Raw genomic sequence first — 16347 nt, 5'->3', positions numbered from 1 at the left:
ATGTAGGGGACAATCAGGACGCCGGTAGTTTTTCTGGAAAGTTTCGAGCAAGGGGATGGGTTCCACGCAGATACGGTTTGACGTAATCTTCGAGTCCCCTCAAGGAATGTGGCCTGATGTCTCTGCGAAGGATAGTGATTTCGAAATGGTAGAGGATCACACCACTCTCGGAGGGCGTGGATTCTGAAGGTTGATAAAAGGTCGGAGCTGTGCAGACGGAAGAGGCAAGTGGGCCAGAGGACCCACTTCCGCGGAGTCGGTCCGATCAGATAAGAGCCTAGCGCCCAGTCGGATATGCCGCGACTCCTTCGACACGACAGCCACGATGACTACCAGCATGTCCTATTCATGTTGATGAGTATCTACCGTTGAGCATTCGCCCCATCCGAGGATCAAACCGGCTTGTTCTGTAGCGTTCCGCAGCCCCTCGTTCCCGACCATGCGGTCTCTCGTCGATGCATTTTAGACCTTGTAGGGGACGACGACGGCGAGCGACGACTGGGTACTCTCCTCTTGCCGTCTTGGTCCTCTGTTTTCAACTTGCGAGTCCACTTTAATGAAGAGTAACGCATCTATCTGCCCAATATGGCTTTCGACTCTTCAGGTTCCAAGCGCAGCCATCGCTTCGCCATTGTGGGCTTTAGAGACCGAGGCAGGCAAGCACAAAGACATGTACCAGGAGATGATGCTTTTTAAGTTGCTATCGCCTTTATCTCCCGAATTCCTAGCTCGCCACGAGCAGGCAGATCCGGCGCAAAACGCATGAGGGCTACCTGTGCGCTTTTTGAAGTGAATTCAAGCCACTGGAACTACCTTGTGGGGCAAGAAGACAGAAGACGCTCCATAGTATGTCGTTGATACTGTTTGGCAAGACCCATTGGGTCTGCGACTGAATTATAGGACTCGCCGTTGTGGTCCGGAACCGGGAGTTGCGGAACATGTAATCGGGGCGTCAGATTTTAAAATTCCAACCAGATACCGCAAAGGTAACCACGGAGGAGAAGAGAGCAAGCGCAGCATCATAGGTTCATTACCCCGCTTGTTGCGGACTTGCACACTTATCAGCACTGATCTGGAATCACTTTCGATCACTTGAGTTCTACCACCAGAGAGCAGGTAAGAATAGATCCACATGTTCCCTCGAGTATATTTTTTTAGCGAAGCCGTAGCAACCTCGAGGAGACGGAGAGAGTAGCAGGAGTGTGAAAGAAAGCGAACGTTCCATGTAACCATTGGTAGCTGGGATGCAGCAAGAAGAGCAGGACATAAGCCAGAACATGATCCACTGCCTGTGATCGACTTCGCAGAAGCAGCAAGCAGAACGCAGGGCCATGTGCAGCGCAGATTTCCTCTTTTGGAGACAGGGCGACGTTGAAAAGAAGGCCTTGAAGTGGACACTCCATGTCAACCCGCTCTCGGTCTTTTTTTGGGGTACAGGCTCAGGTTCGGGAGTCATGGGATTTTCACTTCGCAAATAATAGCAGGTTTCTTGTGTCGCAGCAAGAAGGACGATCCCGCCATGCTGGCAGCCGTGACAAGTTTTGGATTCCAGGTGACATTATTTTGCGGAGTAATCCATTTTAGCGCCGTGGAAAGCTCCATCGCGAAATGCTCCAGTACTTTTCGTCCGCGCTCCATGAATGGTGTTTTCTCGTCTTCCCAAACGCACATACATTGAACAGGCCTCGTTTTCCAAAGAGGCGGCGAAAAAGACAGGCCGCCAGCATACCCACGTACCCTTGTCCATTTTCTAGTCCACAGGTCCATCGAAGATTATCACCATTCTCTTTGACGGTGTCGTGGTCAAGATTTGCAAGGACCGGAGAAACCCAGACATCACAATTCCTCCCTCAACTTTTAGTCCCCGAAAGACTTCAACAAATATCGAGGGAAAGGAAAAACGGGCCCAAGGGACATTTCTGGTTATCTCTGTTGTTTCGAAAGAGATCGCATGACGGTTGTCGTACCCAGTTTAGGATCGACGATGGAAGAGGAGACAGACTGCCATCAAATGAACGTCCTCATCTTTTAGTCCTTGAAGAGAGGATATGCTCCATGTGAGGGGCGATCTGGAGGACGGAGGTGAAGTGCCTATATATACACACGTCGAAGAGGGCCGCAATTCATGACCATTTCGGCGCATGGTTTGCTGTCGGGACCCTGGTCGAGTCTGAAGGATCATCTAGAGAAAGCTGCCATGCGCGCCCCTGGACAGTACTTTGAGTTCCCAAGAGACCACGAAATAGAGTGAGGAGCAGGCGAGGCGCGGAGGACATCTGGGTCCCAGCTCCAGTTTTAGAGGAGGCGCCATCAGGGGCCACGCCAGTCTTTTCTGGAGCTGAGGGCCGCACACGGGAACGAGGAGCATGCATTGCCGAAGGTCGGCGTTTTAAGTCTTCGAGAAAACAGACATTGTGTGCAGAAAAAGAGTTAGGAAGTGGGCGAGGGGGTTTATATATGGGCATACGGAGGATAAGAGCTAATGAGAGACGGTGGCCTGTGACGTGGTGGCATATATTAGAAATTAGATGATCATCACCTTCAGTTCCCCATGAACATCATCCTTCCCCATGGCCGAGGAGCCAACCCTACGCTCACTCACCCCCTTCGTCACTCTCCTCAAACAAGCTTTTCTCGAAAGACCTCACCCACCTGAACACCCCTTCGGCAGGATCCATGATCGTCACGAAATGCGTCTCCCCATTCGTAACCGGGTAATCCAACAACCACCGCTTCAACTCCTGCAGCTCCACTCCCTCTTGATCACCTTTTGGCCCTCCCCTCCCCCTCTGCCTCAACCTTCTACACCTCTTCTCCCACTTCGCAACCATGCACCCCTTTCTATCCATGCTCTCATCCACAAGCTCTTTCATTCCTATGCCGAAGTGGTGAGTCTTTGCGTGAGCGGCGTGGGCTGCTTGCGCATTGGTCGAGAGCGATTCGTAGGAGACGTCGTGGTTAGTGACGGTAACGAAAGTATCTGAGCAGACGATGTTGGCTGTTACGCGGTCTTTCTCGAGTACGATGGTTTGCGCGCCTGAGCAGAAAGTGAGGTAGGCCGCGGTGGTGGGAATGGAAGGGAAGTCGCGCGCGATGTTGGCCAGGATGTGGCTGGGGACCGGAGGAATCTCTCGGGTCATATCCGTGAGTGCATAGCCAGGAGTGTCGTCCTCCCTATTTTTCCGCTTGCGGTTCTTGGTGCGCGGCGCCCTCGATGGTGGGAGCATGACATCCCTCAGGTGTGCAGCGATACATGGTCGAAGCCCGAGCAGAACCATCAGAATATGCCCGTAAAACTTGCAGTTCGACCACGTCGAGCGGTCGTCGTTGTGGTACGGTCGGAAATTCAGGGACAAGCTGAGGCCCTTGGTCACACCCGTCACGACGCCCACGAAGCCCACGTAGTTGATCGTCCGCGCAACGACCTCTCCATCTGGCTTCTCTTTGAACTCAAACTGCGCGATGGCTTCCTTGAGCTGCGGCATGCCCCAGTCCAACGTCCGGAAATGCATGATTTTACTCTCCCGTTTGCCCCGCTCTTTGACGGGTATCCCCCCACTTGTACATCCCATGAACAGGTCCAGCAGGACGTTGTATGCGACCAAGAGGTACATGGGCACCTCGGTAACCTTGGAGATGCCCGCGAGTTCGGCCGTCTGCTCCTTGCTGTGAAGCTTTCGGAGGATGAGGCGCGCAACGAAGTGGAACAACTTCTTCGGAAGCTTGACCGATTCGAGCAGGTCATCGAAGATGTGTGTCAGGCCTTCGATTACAAGCTTATAGTCCTTTGCGACCTGAACATATCGTTGCTCGGGCGGGAGCGAGAGATCTATCGTGTATATGGGAGGGACGGTATCGAACGAATCAGTCGACTCGGCATCGATTTCGACGGTCCGTATCACTGCTTCATGTGGTAGCGTCTCGGAATTGGCGTCGTGGGTACTATCGTGCGGTTTCGCGGCTCTGGCGGCCTGTGATCGTGTACGCACCATTCTTTCTAAATCTTGAAGAATCCGCCGTAGAAGAGTGTACTATATCTTTGAGGTTAAGAAGACGAGCTGTATTTCACTGATGTCCGACTCAGCCCTCAGCGCAAAGCGCTTCTGCCTGATCACCGACGGCCGGAAGTCTGAGCGGGCATTCGCAGGCTGAAGTCCTACCTATCGCGAGTAGGAGGGTGGCAGGCCTGCGACCAATGAGACCCATCATCGCAAAGAAGAAAATGCTGCACGTCTTCCAGTAGCTTGTGACGGCGATGTCCATGGATGTAAGCAACGAAAAGGTGAAACGGCTGACTAACCGGACTGATGCAAACACATCAAACAGTGGCTGGCACGACTCATGCAGCTTCCCCGAACCTTCCCCACCAAACTAACACCCTCGGCTCATCCGCAGCTCCAAGGGAAGTGCTTAGCCGCCCTCCCACCATGTCGACGTCGACTTGTTTTATAGCTTTAATGCACTCCAAACCTCCCTCATACCGCCAATTCCACGCTCATCCAAGCTAGCAGAAGGATTGAGAATCATGGGCCATCAACCGCCACCACTCAGCGGCATCCGCGTCTTGGAGTTCGCGGGCTTAGCTCCAGGTATATCTCCAATCTTCTAGTCTTCAACGGCATGAATAGAGACGATGCTGATGAAACCAAAAAGGACCCTTCGCAGGCATGCTCCTCGCCGATTACGGCGCCACCGTCCTCCGCCTCGACCGCGCCCCTGCACAACCCACCTCGGACCAACTCACGCGTCGCAAAACATCCATATGCGTGAACCTCAAATCCCCCAGCGCGATTGCCCTCATCAAGAAGATAATCCCCTCCGTCGACGTAGTAATCGATCCCTTCCGGCCCGGCGTGCTAGAGAAGCTCGGTCTCTCTCCCGAAGACGTCCTCCTAAAGCTCAACCCGCGGTTAATCGTAGGTCGGATGACAGGCTTTCGAAGAGACGGGAAATACAGCATGATGGCAGGCCACGACATAAACTACATTGCGGTAAGCGGTGTGCTGAGTTTATTTGGACGGAAGGGGGAGAAGCCGTATCCGCCCGGGAATGTGGTGGGGGATTTTGCGGGCGGAGGCGCGATGTGCTTCCTGGGTATTCTGCTCGCGCTTCTTGCTCGGGAAAGATCAGGCTTTGGACAAATCGTAGAGGCGAACATGGTGGACGGGAGTGCGATTTTGGCGACAATGCCGCGCATGGGGCTGAAGACGCAGGTTTGGAGTGGGGAGAGGGGGACGAATATGCTAGATGGTGGGGCGCCGTACTATGGAACATATGAGACGAAGGATGGCAAGTATATGGCTGTGTAAGTTCCCTCGCGAACCCATATTATCGGATCCGTTACTAATCTCCTTCCAGCGGCGCAATCGAACCCCAATTCTACGCCGCGCTCCTCAAAGGCTTCAACCTCAAACCCTCCGACCTCCCCGGCGACCGCGACAACCAAGCCGATTGGCCCAAACTGACCGATTTCTTCACCCAGAAATTCAAGACGAAAACACGGTCAGAGTGGGAAGCGATATTTGACGGCACAGACGCGTGCTGTACGCCGGTGCTGACCAACGCCGAGCTGGAGGCTGCGGGTTTCGATCAACGGCCCGCTGTTACACTGAAGTCCACACCTGGATATGCGGTGCACGAAGGCGAAGCGGATAGAGCGGCGGCTGTAGGGCAGGGGATTGGGATGGAGGGTAGTGGGTGGAGTGAGAAGGGTTTGGAGCCTGGGGATGGTGGTGAGGAGACGCTTGGACGGTGGATGGGCTGGAGGAAGGGAAGGCATTATGATGTTGAGAATGAGGGACTCGTGTTAAAAGATAAAGCGAAGCTGTAGCGTGTGATCAGCAGTGGAAGACTATCTGCCATTCCCCCTTAGCGTTCAACAGTGCAACCTACACCCTTCGAATGACAATGCCGCAATGTGTTGATCCTGTATGCACGAAGGCTTATTCCAAATCCTAAAAACCGTAATGCCTACACAGATATTTGTACATCCATATAATCCACACACGCCTACCTCTTCTTTGCCTTCGGCTTCGCCGCCTTCTGCGAAGTCCGCAACCTCTTCCTCTCCGCATTCGCGCTCTTCCTCGCCTGCGACTTCCGCCACGCCGCCCACCGATCGCCCGGCACAAACTCCTGCACCCGCACATTCGCCCTCTCCGCCGCCCGTCCAATCTGCCAATTCGCCTCCCGATACGCATACCCCTTGCCCATCACCAAATTCCTCTCCGGTTTATCCCTGGGTGTAGCTCTTACGCTCGTTTCGCTGCCCGTTCCATCGCCAACCTGTAGGTCCGCAACGACGATTTGTCCTTCTACAGTATCTGGCTCAGCGTCTCGCTCTACGGCGACCATGTTCAGGCGTCGTTTTCGTGCGGCGTTTCGTGGATAGGGCAGGGTTTCGTCTTTCTGCAGCGCGACGCCGATGTATTGCCGCTTCGGGTGCTTGAACGGATCGCGGTAGTAGCGCACGTAGCCGGACTCAGTGGCGAAAATGCAGTGGTCGCGGCCGAATTTGCAGTTCTCGCCGGGGAACCAAGCTGTGCCGCGCTGGCGGAAGATGATGTTACCGGGGATCACGTATTCTCCTGCAAAAGTATTAGGGTTGTGGAGGTGTTGGAAGGGATAGAGAGGGTGTACCTCCGCTCTTCTTTGCTCCTAGGCGCTTCCCGGGTCCGTCCTTTGCGCCATTCGCGCGGCCTTGGGCTTGGTGCGTTGCGTGCCGGATGAAGGAGAGAGATGGAGAGGTGGAGGCATTGGCGGCGCGGAAGGCATCGAGGACGCGGGACGAGGAGACTATAGATATTGAAGCGTTTACTGAAGATGCCCGTACGGGCGCGAATATTCGTGGGAGCAGCATGGCCGTTCCGATAGAAGTTCCACGGCGTGAAGTCCATCTCAAGAATTGCTCGATGCTTGGCAAGCGCTTTACCGTTTTAGGCCTAAGCTGTTTTCCTCCTCTCCACCCCCGGGGCCGGGCCTGATCCTCCCTTCCACTGCCTCCGCTTTCCTTCGCCTTAATGCTTTTCGAGAATTCCCCCCAAGGTCTTATCTTCTCCTTTGGCTGGGAACATGCACAGTTTCCATTCCTGTGATCAGATTGCTTCCAAATCATGCGACAGCCTCCGTAACGATACCCAGAGGTAGCGCTCGCGCAGGTTCGAAACTACCTGGGACTCGACATCGTCACCTCACCTTTCAGCTTACCATCACGCACGCCCTTTCTCTCTATCTTCATATCTTCCGAGAGTGTCCTCCTCCTAGTGCCTCTGGCGCTTCCAAATCATAATGTCACGTCGGGGAAATAATCCCAACTCCGAAACGAGGGACGACATCACCGTTTGATATTCCCACTGAATCGATTCCAAAGCAATTGACCCCTTCGTCTCTGCGGCTTGCTCACTTGCTCGCGGAAAGCGTTTGAGTCTGTTTCTGGCCGTGTCACACAGCCCAGAATGGTACTTTGACTGAACGGTGGCTACGAGCCGGGAGGAATGGTCGATACCACTGACGACGACTTTTCTTCAGCCAAATAATGAAAGGCCAAAAAGAGCAGCATTAAAAGAGATATTTATGGGAAGACCGCAACAAGAAATATTTGAGCTAGGATGCGTCGGATAACGGCTGCGGTCGATACCGCAGTGTGAGCGAGCGGGGCCGAGCCCGGTTCTTGGAGACGTCTAGAAAAGCACCGCGCATTGCCCGACATGAGAATCCTCTCGAGGAGATGAAAAATTAATATTGCAACTGATGGCTTCCATGAAACCTTAATTCGCTAAACGTCGCTTCTCGGGGGCCGATTCCAAATCTTCGATGACCGCCACATTCGCCCAAGAACATCTGATCTTGCGAAAACGCCTGGGTTGGAAAACAAAGAGTACCCAAGGGCATATGCGAACTCTGCTTCCTGGGCAGTTGGAATGTGTAGCAATCCTACATGGGCGCGCCCCTAACCCCGAAATACCGACCTCTCGAGCAGCGGATAGGTGTGCCAGAGTTCGATAACGTGAATATCGTCTTCCTCGGGAAAAGGTCGTGACATAGGAATATAGACCGCGATCAGATTTCTGCATTCATTTTTCGCTCGCGGCCATTCCGGTTCCTTGGGATGTCACAGTATGGTCGTACGGCCGTATTCGAGATAGCGAGCCCTCGACTATGAAGTCGGTCGCTCCATTTCCGGACCTGAAAGACTTCGGGCTTTGGAGAACAGAGCGAGCTTGAGCTGCCGATAAGCTTCGATTGCTGCGTCTCTTGATAATGCATCGCGATCGGAGGATGGATGACACCGTGAACCTCGCTCAGGTAAAGACGACGTCCATGATGTGATGGTTGATGCTCGCGACGGCGGCAGGAATGGATGCATTGAAGAGGGACTTGGGGGCGGTGCCAAGGACATATCTTGAGAAGACTGCGTCGAGGAGACGGAAGGTGGCGACGACGACGGGGTAGAAGACATCTCGAAGATGCCAGGGAAACAGAGAGGTGGGTAGGAGCGGTAAATATGTCGCTTGACTTAACGTTAGGGACAAGGTGTAGAACACCCGTTGACCACACGGACTATTTCTAACATGCAGGATCAAGCGCCATTACGGACGAGCACGAGACATCGACCGGGTCCGGTAAAGCCTTTCTCAGGATTATAAACAGGCGCCGTCTCAAGGAATCAATTTGATAAGAGGATCGTGTTTAGCATGCAACAAGATTCGTGATCGCAAAAGGACAAGGCGAAAAGTGGTGCTCCATCCAGGTGCACGACCCACCAATTGATGCCATATCGCAAACCGCCATCTCGGTTATTCCAAACCACCAGGCCGTGTGCAGTCTAATTTGACAAATCCCGGGTCTGATAAATGCAGAGGATGCGCCAGGACTCCCGAAACATGCGACGGCGGGATGTGTGTCAGGCGGTGGATGGATGGTTGAGTATTCCAAATAAGTCCCGACGCAATCCGCGCTAGCGCATCCCTGTCCGCATAGTGCCGACTCCTTCGAGAAGCCTAACACCGCTCAGTATGGATATTTCAGGGACATGTGCATCGTGCACTTCACCGTTCTTGTGGGTTAAGAGAAGCCATAGGTGAGGGTTTACCGTATACGGGGTGGGGCTTACGACTTGCAGTCCTCGCGACCATCTTCCCGACGACCAAGATCAATCATACCCGGTTTAAGCGCGCAGTTAATCCATTCTGCAACACTCGTCATGCTGTCGCCAGCTTTGAGTTTGCTTGGAGCATCGTTGCCGGGACATTAACTTCGGGTAACCTTCAGCATCATCAACCACCACATCTTCCACCATAGGCCGCCACGAGTACCTTAGTGTCCAGTCGAGGCTGGAGCTACCATTGCCTTGCTGTTGCAAGCCAGATATCATTCGACTGCAGCCCGTAAGAACTATAGGACGCCCGATTCCGCCGTGCCGGCCCAACACGAAGACAGAAGACCACGTCGAGGATGTAGGGCCAATCCTTCGCGCGAGTTGTGAATGCAGCAAACCGAGTCATGAGTGTCCGCTATCTGGGCTTCTGCTTCGACTGGTGAGATCTTACGCGTAGAATTCCCCTACCGTCTCTCCACATCCGACGAATGGCTGACGCATTATGGACCTAATCCGACCTGCACCACCTGCATCCTTCCACTGCTGCTCTATCAGTTATGCAAGCTCGGTGTACGTACGTGAGGGCAACTGCCAAGCTTAGGAGACACAATCAATTTTTTCTGGCGCTTTCCTCGCCCTCTGGGATTAGATTGATTCGACTTGTGAGGACTTACCATTCCAGCATCTCAGATGATTAAATGCGTTGACCGATAACGCCCGGAAAGGAGTACGAAAGCGCGGCTACCGAACGCGAGGAGGCGTACGAGCAGGCGTCCTCCTTCAGTGTACCATAAGGATGGGCGTCCTTTCTTTTTGCCCGAGAAGGTCGATTCGTAATCCGCCTGTGTCCCGCAGCCCGATCAGGAAGTGGATTTGGAATCATCTTGTGCATCGCAAGTGGACCACGTACCGTGCACTTACTTGGTGTAGTTGCCTTTTGGATTTATTTGCACAGAGAGAGTCAAGGGGAAGGATTCATCATGATGGATCTGATACAGGGAGTCTCTGGACGAGGAGAAGCTATTGATCGATGGAGTGATTATCCCAGAGCTTTTGTGGAAGGGCAGTTTAAGTGGTGTCCGGGAGCGGGGTGTTTTAGAGCTGAAAGTTCCGCTGCGGCCCGATGAAGGGGCTTGAGCAGAGGAAGCTAAGTAGTATCCTGCGGTGCATTTCGATCGATACACAACAACAAGGGCTTACATGGGGCACAAGACCATATTCCGCCGGTTACCAACATATTATTAGTGTAGTGTGGTATCATATGGCCGAGGGCCCAGGCATGCTGGCGAAGGGAAAGAAGGACAACGCTCAAGGAAGAAAGATTACGCCAGGGGATGTCCGATGAATTGCCCGAGAAGATCCCATCCTTGTATGCGCCCATCGCCAGCTCAATCATCCATAACCACCCAGTCCTGCCATTCTTCTTTCGGGTCTTCTTCCAACAGCGTCTGCCGTATTATCGCGTTGTTCGCTTCATCCTTGACAGCTAGCACAATCTCTCTCTCCGTGTCGATGATCTCGTCGAACTCTAGCTCTTTACCGTACCGTAGGTCTGTAATGCTTCCGCCAAGCCTAGCCCCTGCGATCAGCCTTTCCGGCAGGCTGGGGAACGGATGCCAGTCCGCTCGATCGCAGTCGCGCTCCTTGTCCGTCTTGCTATCCCCGTCAAAAGACCAGAACTTGTACAGAGCATACACGCCTCCAACAGACCCGTCTTCGTTGAGTTTCACGGTGAGCGCGAACCGCGAATCGCGCCAGGGCATGTTCTTCCAGTTTGTTTGTTTGGGGTGCCAGTGCTCGGGTGGGACGTGTTGGATATTGCCGAGGACGCAGAAGACGAAGCCGGTCGCATCGTTGCCCTTGAGGACGTTGTATTTGTTTGAGGCCTCGCGGACGCTGTCCGGAAAAGAACGCTTTCGCCGCGATGCGGGCTTCGCGCGGTTGCTCATTGCAGGCTCGACGTTGAGGTTGATGCCGAGAATGAAGGAGCACCAGGCAGCGTCCCACTCCTTCGAATCTGGAATCAGTAGCTCGCGGTCCTTGATGGGCTCGAGGGCGTACACGCAGGGCTCTAGTCGGTATATGTATCCGCGGTGAGAGCCCAACCCTATGAAGGGAAGTTCTGAATCTCTGCTTTGAAGCAAATGCTCTTCGAGTAAGCGGATTTGCGATTCTTTTGTGTAGTCCGTTGCGTGTATCGTCAGCATGAAAATGTCTGCTGGTGGTACGGTTCGCCTGTCCCGGGACGTAGCCCGCGCTTGCCTAAGCTCCTCCTCTTGCTGCTGGAAATACCATGCTAGGAAGCGCTGGATGTTGTCCCTTGTCTTCAGCTGCTGGGTCAGATATCCCAGTCCGTTGCTGAAATCAAGCGTCTCCAGATCATTCTTCATAGCCCATATTTGGCCGTGTGTTGCTGCAATCCATCGAAAGTCGGTCTCGGTGAGAGTGTCCATGGTGAAACGAGGATAGTCCGCGGAGGCGAATAGATGAACTCGAAGAGTGGCGAAGTTCGAGGGTCGACGTGATCTGGTGTGAGGCTCTGGAATGCTGGAGAATGACCAGTCACCCACAAGAAGCCGGATGTATGACGTGCATTCCAGGTTAGATGTATCCCACAGGTTTTTAATTCGCTTGCAAAAACACCGCGGGGAACTGTAACGTTTGGTGGGGAGCTGACTGGGGGCAAAGCTGCCGCGTATACTATATAGAAGATCCCTAAATGAGGAATTCGAGACGAACATACGCACGTGAGCTCGAGACGAAGGGCCGAGTGGAGAGCAGTGGCGCAGCGGTCCGGAGCACTCCATCCTGTAGTCTGCGAAGTGTCCAACCTCTGCTCTTTGCCACAGATTCGGTTCGACACCTCGCAATCCCGCAATACCTTCTGGACCGGCATATTAACAGCCCATTCAGAGGAGAGGCTTATCGAGGGAACTCGCGGAGAGACGAAATCAGATCTCTTTCCCCAACTACACAAACAAAGCGGCTTCATCCTGATATGGGCTCGCGGGTAGCCTAAAATTGCAGCAAACTGCAGAGCGAGCATACAAATATCCATAGCGGATAAACAGCTTTTAAGGGTCGCCGCACTCGATGTCACTGGCCCTGCGTACGTAAGCAAAGTCTTGGCAATTCCTGCTCCGAGCTTCAACATCGACCTATCTCAACGCTCTGCCACCGCTAGCAGCTCGTCTGCCGCTACCACGACACAATGCTCGCCCGAACCCTCCGTATGCGCACCACGGCGCGTGCTATTCCCCCGATCCTCCGTGCGTCCTACGCTTCGTCGCCCGCAACCACCGTCAATCAGGTCCCAGCCAACGACCCGCATCCGCGCGACCCTAAGCCCAATGTCTCCGCAACCAATGCGACGCCCACATCTTCAGAGGGATCGTTCGACAAGATCTTGGTAGAGAGTGAGGAGAAGGGCGAGGAGTTGAGGGTGACGCAAGCTCCGAATCGGCAGGGGCCGAACCGGAAGGCGATTTGGTCACGGAGCCAGCAGCCGAGGGAGATTGCGATGACGGGCCCGCGGTTTGAGCAGACTATCTTTGAGGATCAGGTACGCCCGATTTCGATACGAGGTTCTCTTTGGAACAAGATAGGCGATTTCGGCAATTGAAGGATGTGCGGAAGAGGGGAAAGGTTGGACATTGGGCTGACGAGATGCATATAGCCTCGCCCCTACGCCGCCATCGAATTGATCCACAAGCAGCCCGTCCGCTGGACCAAGGAGCGGGTCGTGTCTTGCGATGGAGGAGGAGGTCCGCTCGGGCACCCCAAGATCTTCATCAACGTGGACAAGCCGCAGATTTGCTGGTGCACATATTGCGGCCTTCCTTTTGTAAGTCTTTCTCTACTCCAAGGGCGTCCCAGCAACCACTGTTGGGCTATGTGAGGATCAATTGAACAATGCTAATCAATACAGGCCCACGAGCACCACCGGGAGCATCTTGAGTCCCTACCGCAGACGTCGTATCCCCTTGGTCCCAGAGGAGACCCAGCTGAGGTGCAAGAATCACAGAGGATTACAGATGAGCCGCTTGGACAGCGATAGATGAGACTTGTGGAACGGCGAACAATTGTATATATGTAGTAGCACTCAAGACGCATTTCCAGATGACAAAAACGGAGCAGGGGTTTTTTGATCGATCGATTTTCCGTCTAAAATGAATGAATTGTGTCTGTACCAGCTCCTATACACTCTCTCTCCTCCTATCAACTATAATGGAGCTGGGATCGGAGCTTCGGAGGATCATTGTTCCGATGGACGTCATCCCAAGCTACTTGACGCAACTCTCACAAAGCACAACGCCGGGCTTCCAATGTAGCTCCTGACAGCGTCAAAAGAATCGCTGGTACTCAACTGTGTACTAGGAACTCAAGATGCTAAGAAAGACCCTCCTCCGCCCGACGCGCCTGCCGCTCTGTCCTCACAAACAGCTCCCCCGACGATACGCTACCCAAAACCCACCACCTCCTCTGCCAACCTCCCAATCTCGCATCGAGCGCTTCAACCGGCGCCTCCCCAGATTCCTCCACAAATATACCAACGCACTCGCCTCCGCGCCGCTCTCTCATATAACCTCCTTCCTCATCCTGCACGAACTCACCGCCATCGTCCCGCTCCTCGGCCTCGCAGCAACCTTCCACTACACGCACTGGCTGCCCTCGTGGTTCGCTGAAGGCGCATGGGTACTCCAGGGCGTTGAGCGCTTTGGCAAATACTTCCGCCGCAAAGGCTGGATACGCAATGAGGATGCGAGCGAGGCAGAGATGGAGGTCCAGCTGCGGAAGAGGGATAGGGCGTGGAATATCGGCGAGGGAGGCGTCAGGGTGGTGGTGGAGTTTGCGACGGCGTATGCGGTCACGAAGATGTTGCTTCCTGTGAGGATTGTGGCGAGTGTTTCCGCGACGCCGTGGTTTGCGCGTAGGTGCATGATTCCTGTGATGGGGAGGGTTAAGAGGTTGTTTGGGAGGGGGAAGGCGAATAGTAAGGCGAGGGAGAGTAGATCTAGAGGTATGGAGACGGGGGCTGTGGATGCGGGTGCTGTGCCGAAGAACAGTGGGAAGGGTGCTGGACCTTGAGGTGGGAATACGCTCACGGACAACGCTAGCACTCTGCACGGAGGCGCTCACAGCGAAGCATATGGGTTTCGTTACCCAGTGGTATCCATAACAGAAAGGAACCGAGGAGCTCGCAACCGGTCACCTGGCGACATCCTTGCTACTTGAAAGCACGAATAGTCAAGCGGTCCGGGAAGTTTCAGATGGCAGTATGTGAGAAGGCCCGTTACTTGGTAAGCCTGCGGCCGGGCGTGTTAAGAACTAGGTTTGGGATTACATTCTGTTGAGCGGCCAAATGACCGTCCACAACACATGGAGAAGACAGCACACTCGGAGCTTACATGTTAGCCTGCAACCGAGGAATCCGGTGCGCACGCCAATCTAATACGCTCGGAGCAGCTGTGAGTGGAGCCTGCTCTTTATGCTTTCCTGCGCGCGTTATTGATTGCTTGGTCAATTTACTCTGTCCGCTTCACCCCGCTCCATACGGTCCAGTCCACCTTCCGCCCCAACACCCAATTTCCGCTCTCGGAACTCGTTTCCAGCTTCAACCTCTCAAGATGTGCTTCGACGACGGTACAACGTACCGGAGCCGTACGTACGAAGCCTGCAGCGACTCTTACCACGATGAGGTGGTCCTGGCACCTCGCCCCGTCCGACGCTATGGTCCGCGGCGTACCTACTATCCGTCTTCGTACTACACACGCCCTCCCTGCGGACGCCTGTTGAACAGCGGGTACTATGGCGGACGCTATGGGTCTCGCAACGTTGTCCCTGGTGGATATGGATACGGCGGAGGCAATTATCTCGCTGGGGGTAGAGTCCCCATGCCGAGTAATTCCGCGATGGTGAGTACAGTACCGCGCTTTCCTCTTTCCTCTGACCGATCGTTCGCACCTGCTTCCACCGCTTCTCCTCGCCATTGGCTCCGAGCTGGGCTATCAAAGCCGCTCGGACCTCTCACACGATAATCTTTTCGCATCTGCCTGCTGTCTCTTTCCCCCACCTTCAACTCACCTTCCCACCGCTCTTCTCCCGCTTGCAAGTTCCATCCCTGCGACCTCTCCTGCAACATTCACGACAGAATTCCCATCCCTGCGACCACTCTCCACATTCATCGGAATGATGGACGACTACGGCCAGCCCAAGCCCCGCCACTCGTACATTCACATGCCCCAGCCCGGCCGTCGCGGCCTCTTGGTCCATAGCCACCAACAACCCAACGGTGCCGCACCCACTGGTGTTGCGCCAGGCGGGTATGGCTATGGCTACGGCGCTGGCTATGGCTACGGCGTCGGGGCGGTCGGCGCCTACTACCCTGGGGTAACTCCCTCCAATTCCATGATCTACCCCCTCTACCACGGCCCGAACGTGTCTACCAGCACCTACTCCGACTACTCCAACTATCTTTCTCCCTATTCTTACTCCAATTATTACTCTCCATACTACAGCAGCTACGGCTGCGGTCTCGGCCTCAGTGGTGGCTATGGCGTGTATGCTAACTACTATTACCCGTACCAGAGGTCGTACTACTACACTTCGGGCGTCGCTGCTGCTCCCGCCTATTCGTACGCCTATCCCGCCACCACTACGACGACTGTCCTGCAACCGGCGGCAACGACGTACACTGTCACGAACGGCACGGTCCCGGTAACGACCACAGCATCAGTCGCAGCTCCTCGCGTGCCGACTCGCGATGAGATCCAGAATGAGAACGTGCGGATCGCTATACAGCGCGGTGCCACCAATGCGCGGAGAATCAAGCCTGCAGACGCGCTCCCGGATGATCCGTTTTGGTGCAAGGAGCGCAATGGCGAGTGGCATCTGCGGTCGTTCTATCAGATCGAAAATGAGTGCCAGCCGGGGCTCTGGAAAATTAACGCAGAGAGCGGCATGCTCACCTTCGAGCGCCTTTGATCGAGCTTGGTGAGCTCCGAATCGTTCAAGCCTCGGCACATCTTTTCGTTCGACTCCGAAGCGATTGGTCCCCATAAGTATATAGCAAAGCGACACCGTATGCCTGCGCCAGCGAACCTCTCTGTCGAAACCACACCCTAGTTCCAAGGTCCAGCTTTCCCAGCATCTCCACACAAATTGTGATACCCCTTCCTGCTTCGGTTCGATCCTACTCGGCTTCCCTTACGAATACTCAGCATTGGAGCAAGGCGTTTGCATCGGCGGTC

General features: G+C 54.4%; 9 protein-coding genes across 9 annotated transcripts; 4 read left to right on the top strand and 5 right to left on the bottom strand.

Moving 5' to 3' along the window:
• Positions 1–2422: 2422 nt before the first annotated feature.
• BU26DRAFT_521427 (uncharacterized protein) lies at positions 2423–4268 on the bottom strand. Its single transcript, XM_033829527.1, has one exon. It carries the CDS (start codon positions 3990–3992, stop codon positions 2595–2597), a length of 1398 nt encoding a protein of 465 aa, XP_033680890.1. The 5' UTR covers positions 3993–4268; the 3' UTR covers positions 2423–2594.
• A 96-nt stretch (positions 4269–4364) lies between these two features.
• On the top strand, positions 4365–5949 carry BU26DRAFT_607188 (alpha-methylacyl-CoA racemase). Its single transcript, XM_033835732.1, has 3 exons — positions 4365–4589; positions 4654–5305; positions 5359–5949. Exons 1-3 carry the CDS (start codon positions 4526–4528, stop codon positions 5828–5830), a joined length of 1188 nt encoding a protein of 395 aa, XP_033680889.1. The 5' UTR covers positions 4365–4525; the 3' UTR covers positions 5831–5949.
• On the bottom strand, positions 5803–6871 carry BU26DRAFT_488605 (ribosomal protein L27). The gene is made up of 2 exons (XM_033825984.1): positions 6640–6871; positions 5803–6587 (listed from the first exon to the last, which is right to left on the bottom strand). Exons 1-2 carry the CDS (start codon positions 6857–6859, stop codon positions 6010–6012), a joined length of 798 nt encoding a protein of 265 aa, XP_033680888.1. The 5' UTR covers positions 6860–6871; the 3' UTR covers positions 5803–6009.
• A 1284-nt stretch (positions 6872–8155) lies between these two features.
• Positions 8156–8458, bottom strand: BU26DRAFT_507557 (uncharacterized protein; the record flags this gene model as incomplete). Its single annotated transcript, XM_033827006.1, has 1 exon — positions 8156–8458. The coding sequence occupies one exon, from the start codon at positions 8456–8458 to the stop codon at positions 8156–8158; it is 303 nt and encodes a 100-aa protein (XP_033680887.1).
• Positions 8459–10197: 1739 nt separating this feature from the next.
• BU26DRAFT_521422 (uncharacterized protein) lies at positions 10198–12027 on the bottom strand. The gene has a single exon (XM_033829526.1). It carries the CDS (start codon positions 11902–11904, stop codon positions 10486–10488), a length of 1419 nt encoding a protein of 472 aa, XP_033680886.1. The 5' UTR covers positions 11905–12027; the 3' UTR covers positions 10198–10485.
• BU26DRAFT_521421 (uncharacterized protein) lies at positions 11938–13404 on the top strand. Its single transcript, XM_033829525.1, has 3 exons — positions 11938–12659; positions 12774–12941; positions 13026–13404. The coding sequence occupies exons 1-3, from the start codon at positions 12309–12311 to the stop codon at positions 13152–13154; spliced, it is 648 nt and encodes a 215-aa protein (XP_033680885.1). The 5' UTR covers positions 11938–12308; the 3' UTR covers positions 13155–13404.
• A 79-nt stretch (positions 13405–13483) lies between these two features.
• BU26DRAFT_607184 (uncharacterized protein) lies at positions 13484–14269 on the top strand (the record flags this gene model as incomplete). The annotated part of the gene is made up of 1 exon (XM_033835731.1): positions 13484–14269. One exon carries the CDS (start codon positions 13484–13486, stop codon positions 14183–14185), a length of 702 nt encoding a protein of 233 aa, XP_033680884.1. The 3' UTR covers positions 14186–14269.
• A 134-nt stretch (positions 14270–14403) lies between these two features.
• BU26DRAFT_57943 (uncharacterized protein) lies at positions 14404–15186 on the bottom strand. Its single transcript, XM_033834449.1, has one exon. The coding sequence runs from the start codon at positions 15085–15087 to the stop codon at positions 14623–14625; it is 465 nt and encodes a 154-aa protein (XP_033680883.1). The 5' UTR covers positions 15088–15186; the 3' UTR covers positions 14404–14622.
• BU26DRAFT_607183 (uncharacterized protein) lies at positions 15089–16081 on the top strand (the record flags this gene model as incomplete). Its single annotated transcript, XM_033835730.1, has 1 exon — positions 15089–16081. The coding sequence occupies exon 1, from the start codon at positions 15287–15289 to the stop codon at positions 16079–16081; it is 795 nt and encodes a 264-aa protein (XP_033680882.1). The 5' UTR covers positions 15089–15286.
• Positions 16082–16347: the final 266 nt, after the last annotated feature.

Source organism: Trematosphaeria pertusa, assembly GCF_010094035.1.
Source record: "Trematosphaeria pertusa strain CBS 122368 unplaced genomic scaffold BU26scaffold_11, whole genome shotgun sequence".
Taxonomy (NCBI): Eukaryota; Fungi; Ascomycota; class Dothideomycetes; order Pleosporales; family Trematosphaeriaceae; genus Trematosphaeria; species Trematosphaeria pertusa.
The sequence above is the reverse complement of the archived record's forward strand: the minus strand, read 5'-3'. Positions and strand labels throughout refer to the sequence as shown.

What these genes read in the sequence shown, in the direction of transcription:
- BU26DRAFT_521427 (XM_033829527.1), bottom strand. Translation starts at nt 3,992, where the DNA reads ATGGTGCGTACACGATCACAGGCCGCCAGAGCCGCGAAACCGCACGAT.
- BU26DRAFT_607188 (XM_033835732.1), top strand. Translation starts at nt 4,526, where the DNA reads ATGGGCCATCAACCGCCACCACTCAGCGGCATCCGCGTCTTGGAGTTC. An exon ending in GTTCGCGGGCTTAGCTCCAG is followed by an intron (nt 4,590 to 4,653) that starts GTATATCTCCAA and finishes GAAACCAAAAAG; the next exon opens with GACCCTTCGCAGGCATGCTC. An exon ending in GATGGCAAGTATATGGCTGT is followed by an intron (nt 5,306 to 5,358) that starts GTAAGTTCCCTC and finishes ATCTCCTTCCAG; the next exon opens with CGGCGCAATCGAACCCCAAT.
- BU26DRAFT_488605 (XM_033825984.1), bottom strand. Translation starts at nt 6,859, where the DNA reads ATGCTGCTCCCACGAATATTCGCGCCCGTACGGGCATCTTCAGTAAAC. An exon ending in AGGAGCAAAGAAGAGCGGAG is followed by an intron (nt 6,588 to 6,639) that starts GTACACCCTCTC and finishes ATACTTTTGCAG; the next exon opens with GAGAATACGTGATCCCCGGT.
- BU26DRAFT_521422 (XM_033829526.1), bottom strand. Translation starts at nt 11,904, where the DNA reads ATGGAGTGCTCCGGACCGCTGCGCCACTGCTCTCCACTCGGCCCTTCG.
- BU26DRAFT_521421 (XM_033829525.1), top strand. Translation starts at nt 12,309, where the DNA reads ATGCTCGCCCGAACCCTCCGTATGCGCACCACGGCGCGTGCTATTCCC. An exon ending in AGACTATCTTTGAGGATCAG is followed by an intron (nt 12,660 to 12,773) that starts GTACGCCCGATT and finishes AGATGCATATAG; the next exon opens with CCTCGCCCCTACGCCGCCAT. An exon ending in CATATTGCGGCCTTCCTTTT is followed by an intron (nt 12,942 to 13,025) that starts GTAAGTCTTTCT and finishes TAATCAATACAG; the next exon opens with GCCCACGAGCACCACCGGGA.
- BU26DRAFT_57943 (XM_033834449.1), bottom strand. Translation starts at nt 15,087, where the DNA reads ATGGCGAGGAGAAGCGGTGGAAGCAGGTGCGAACGATCGGTCAGAGGA.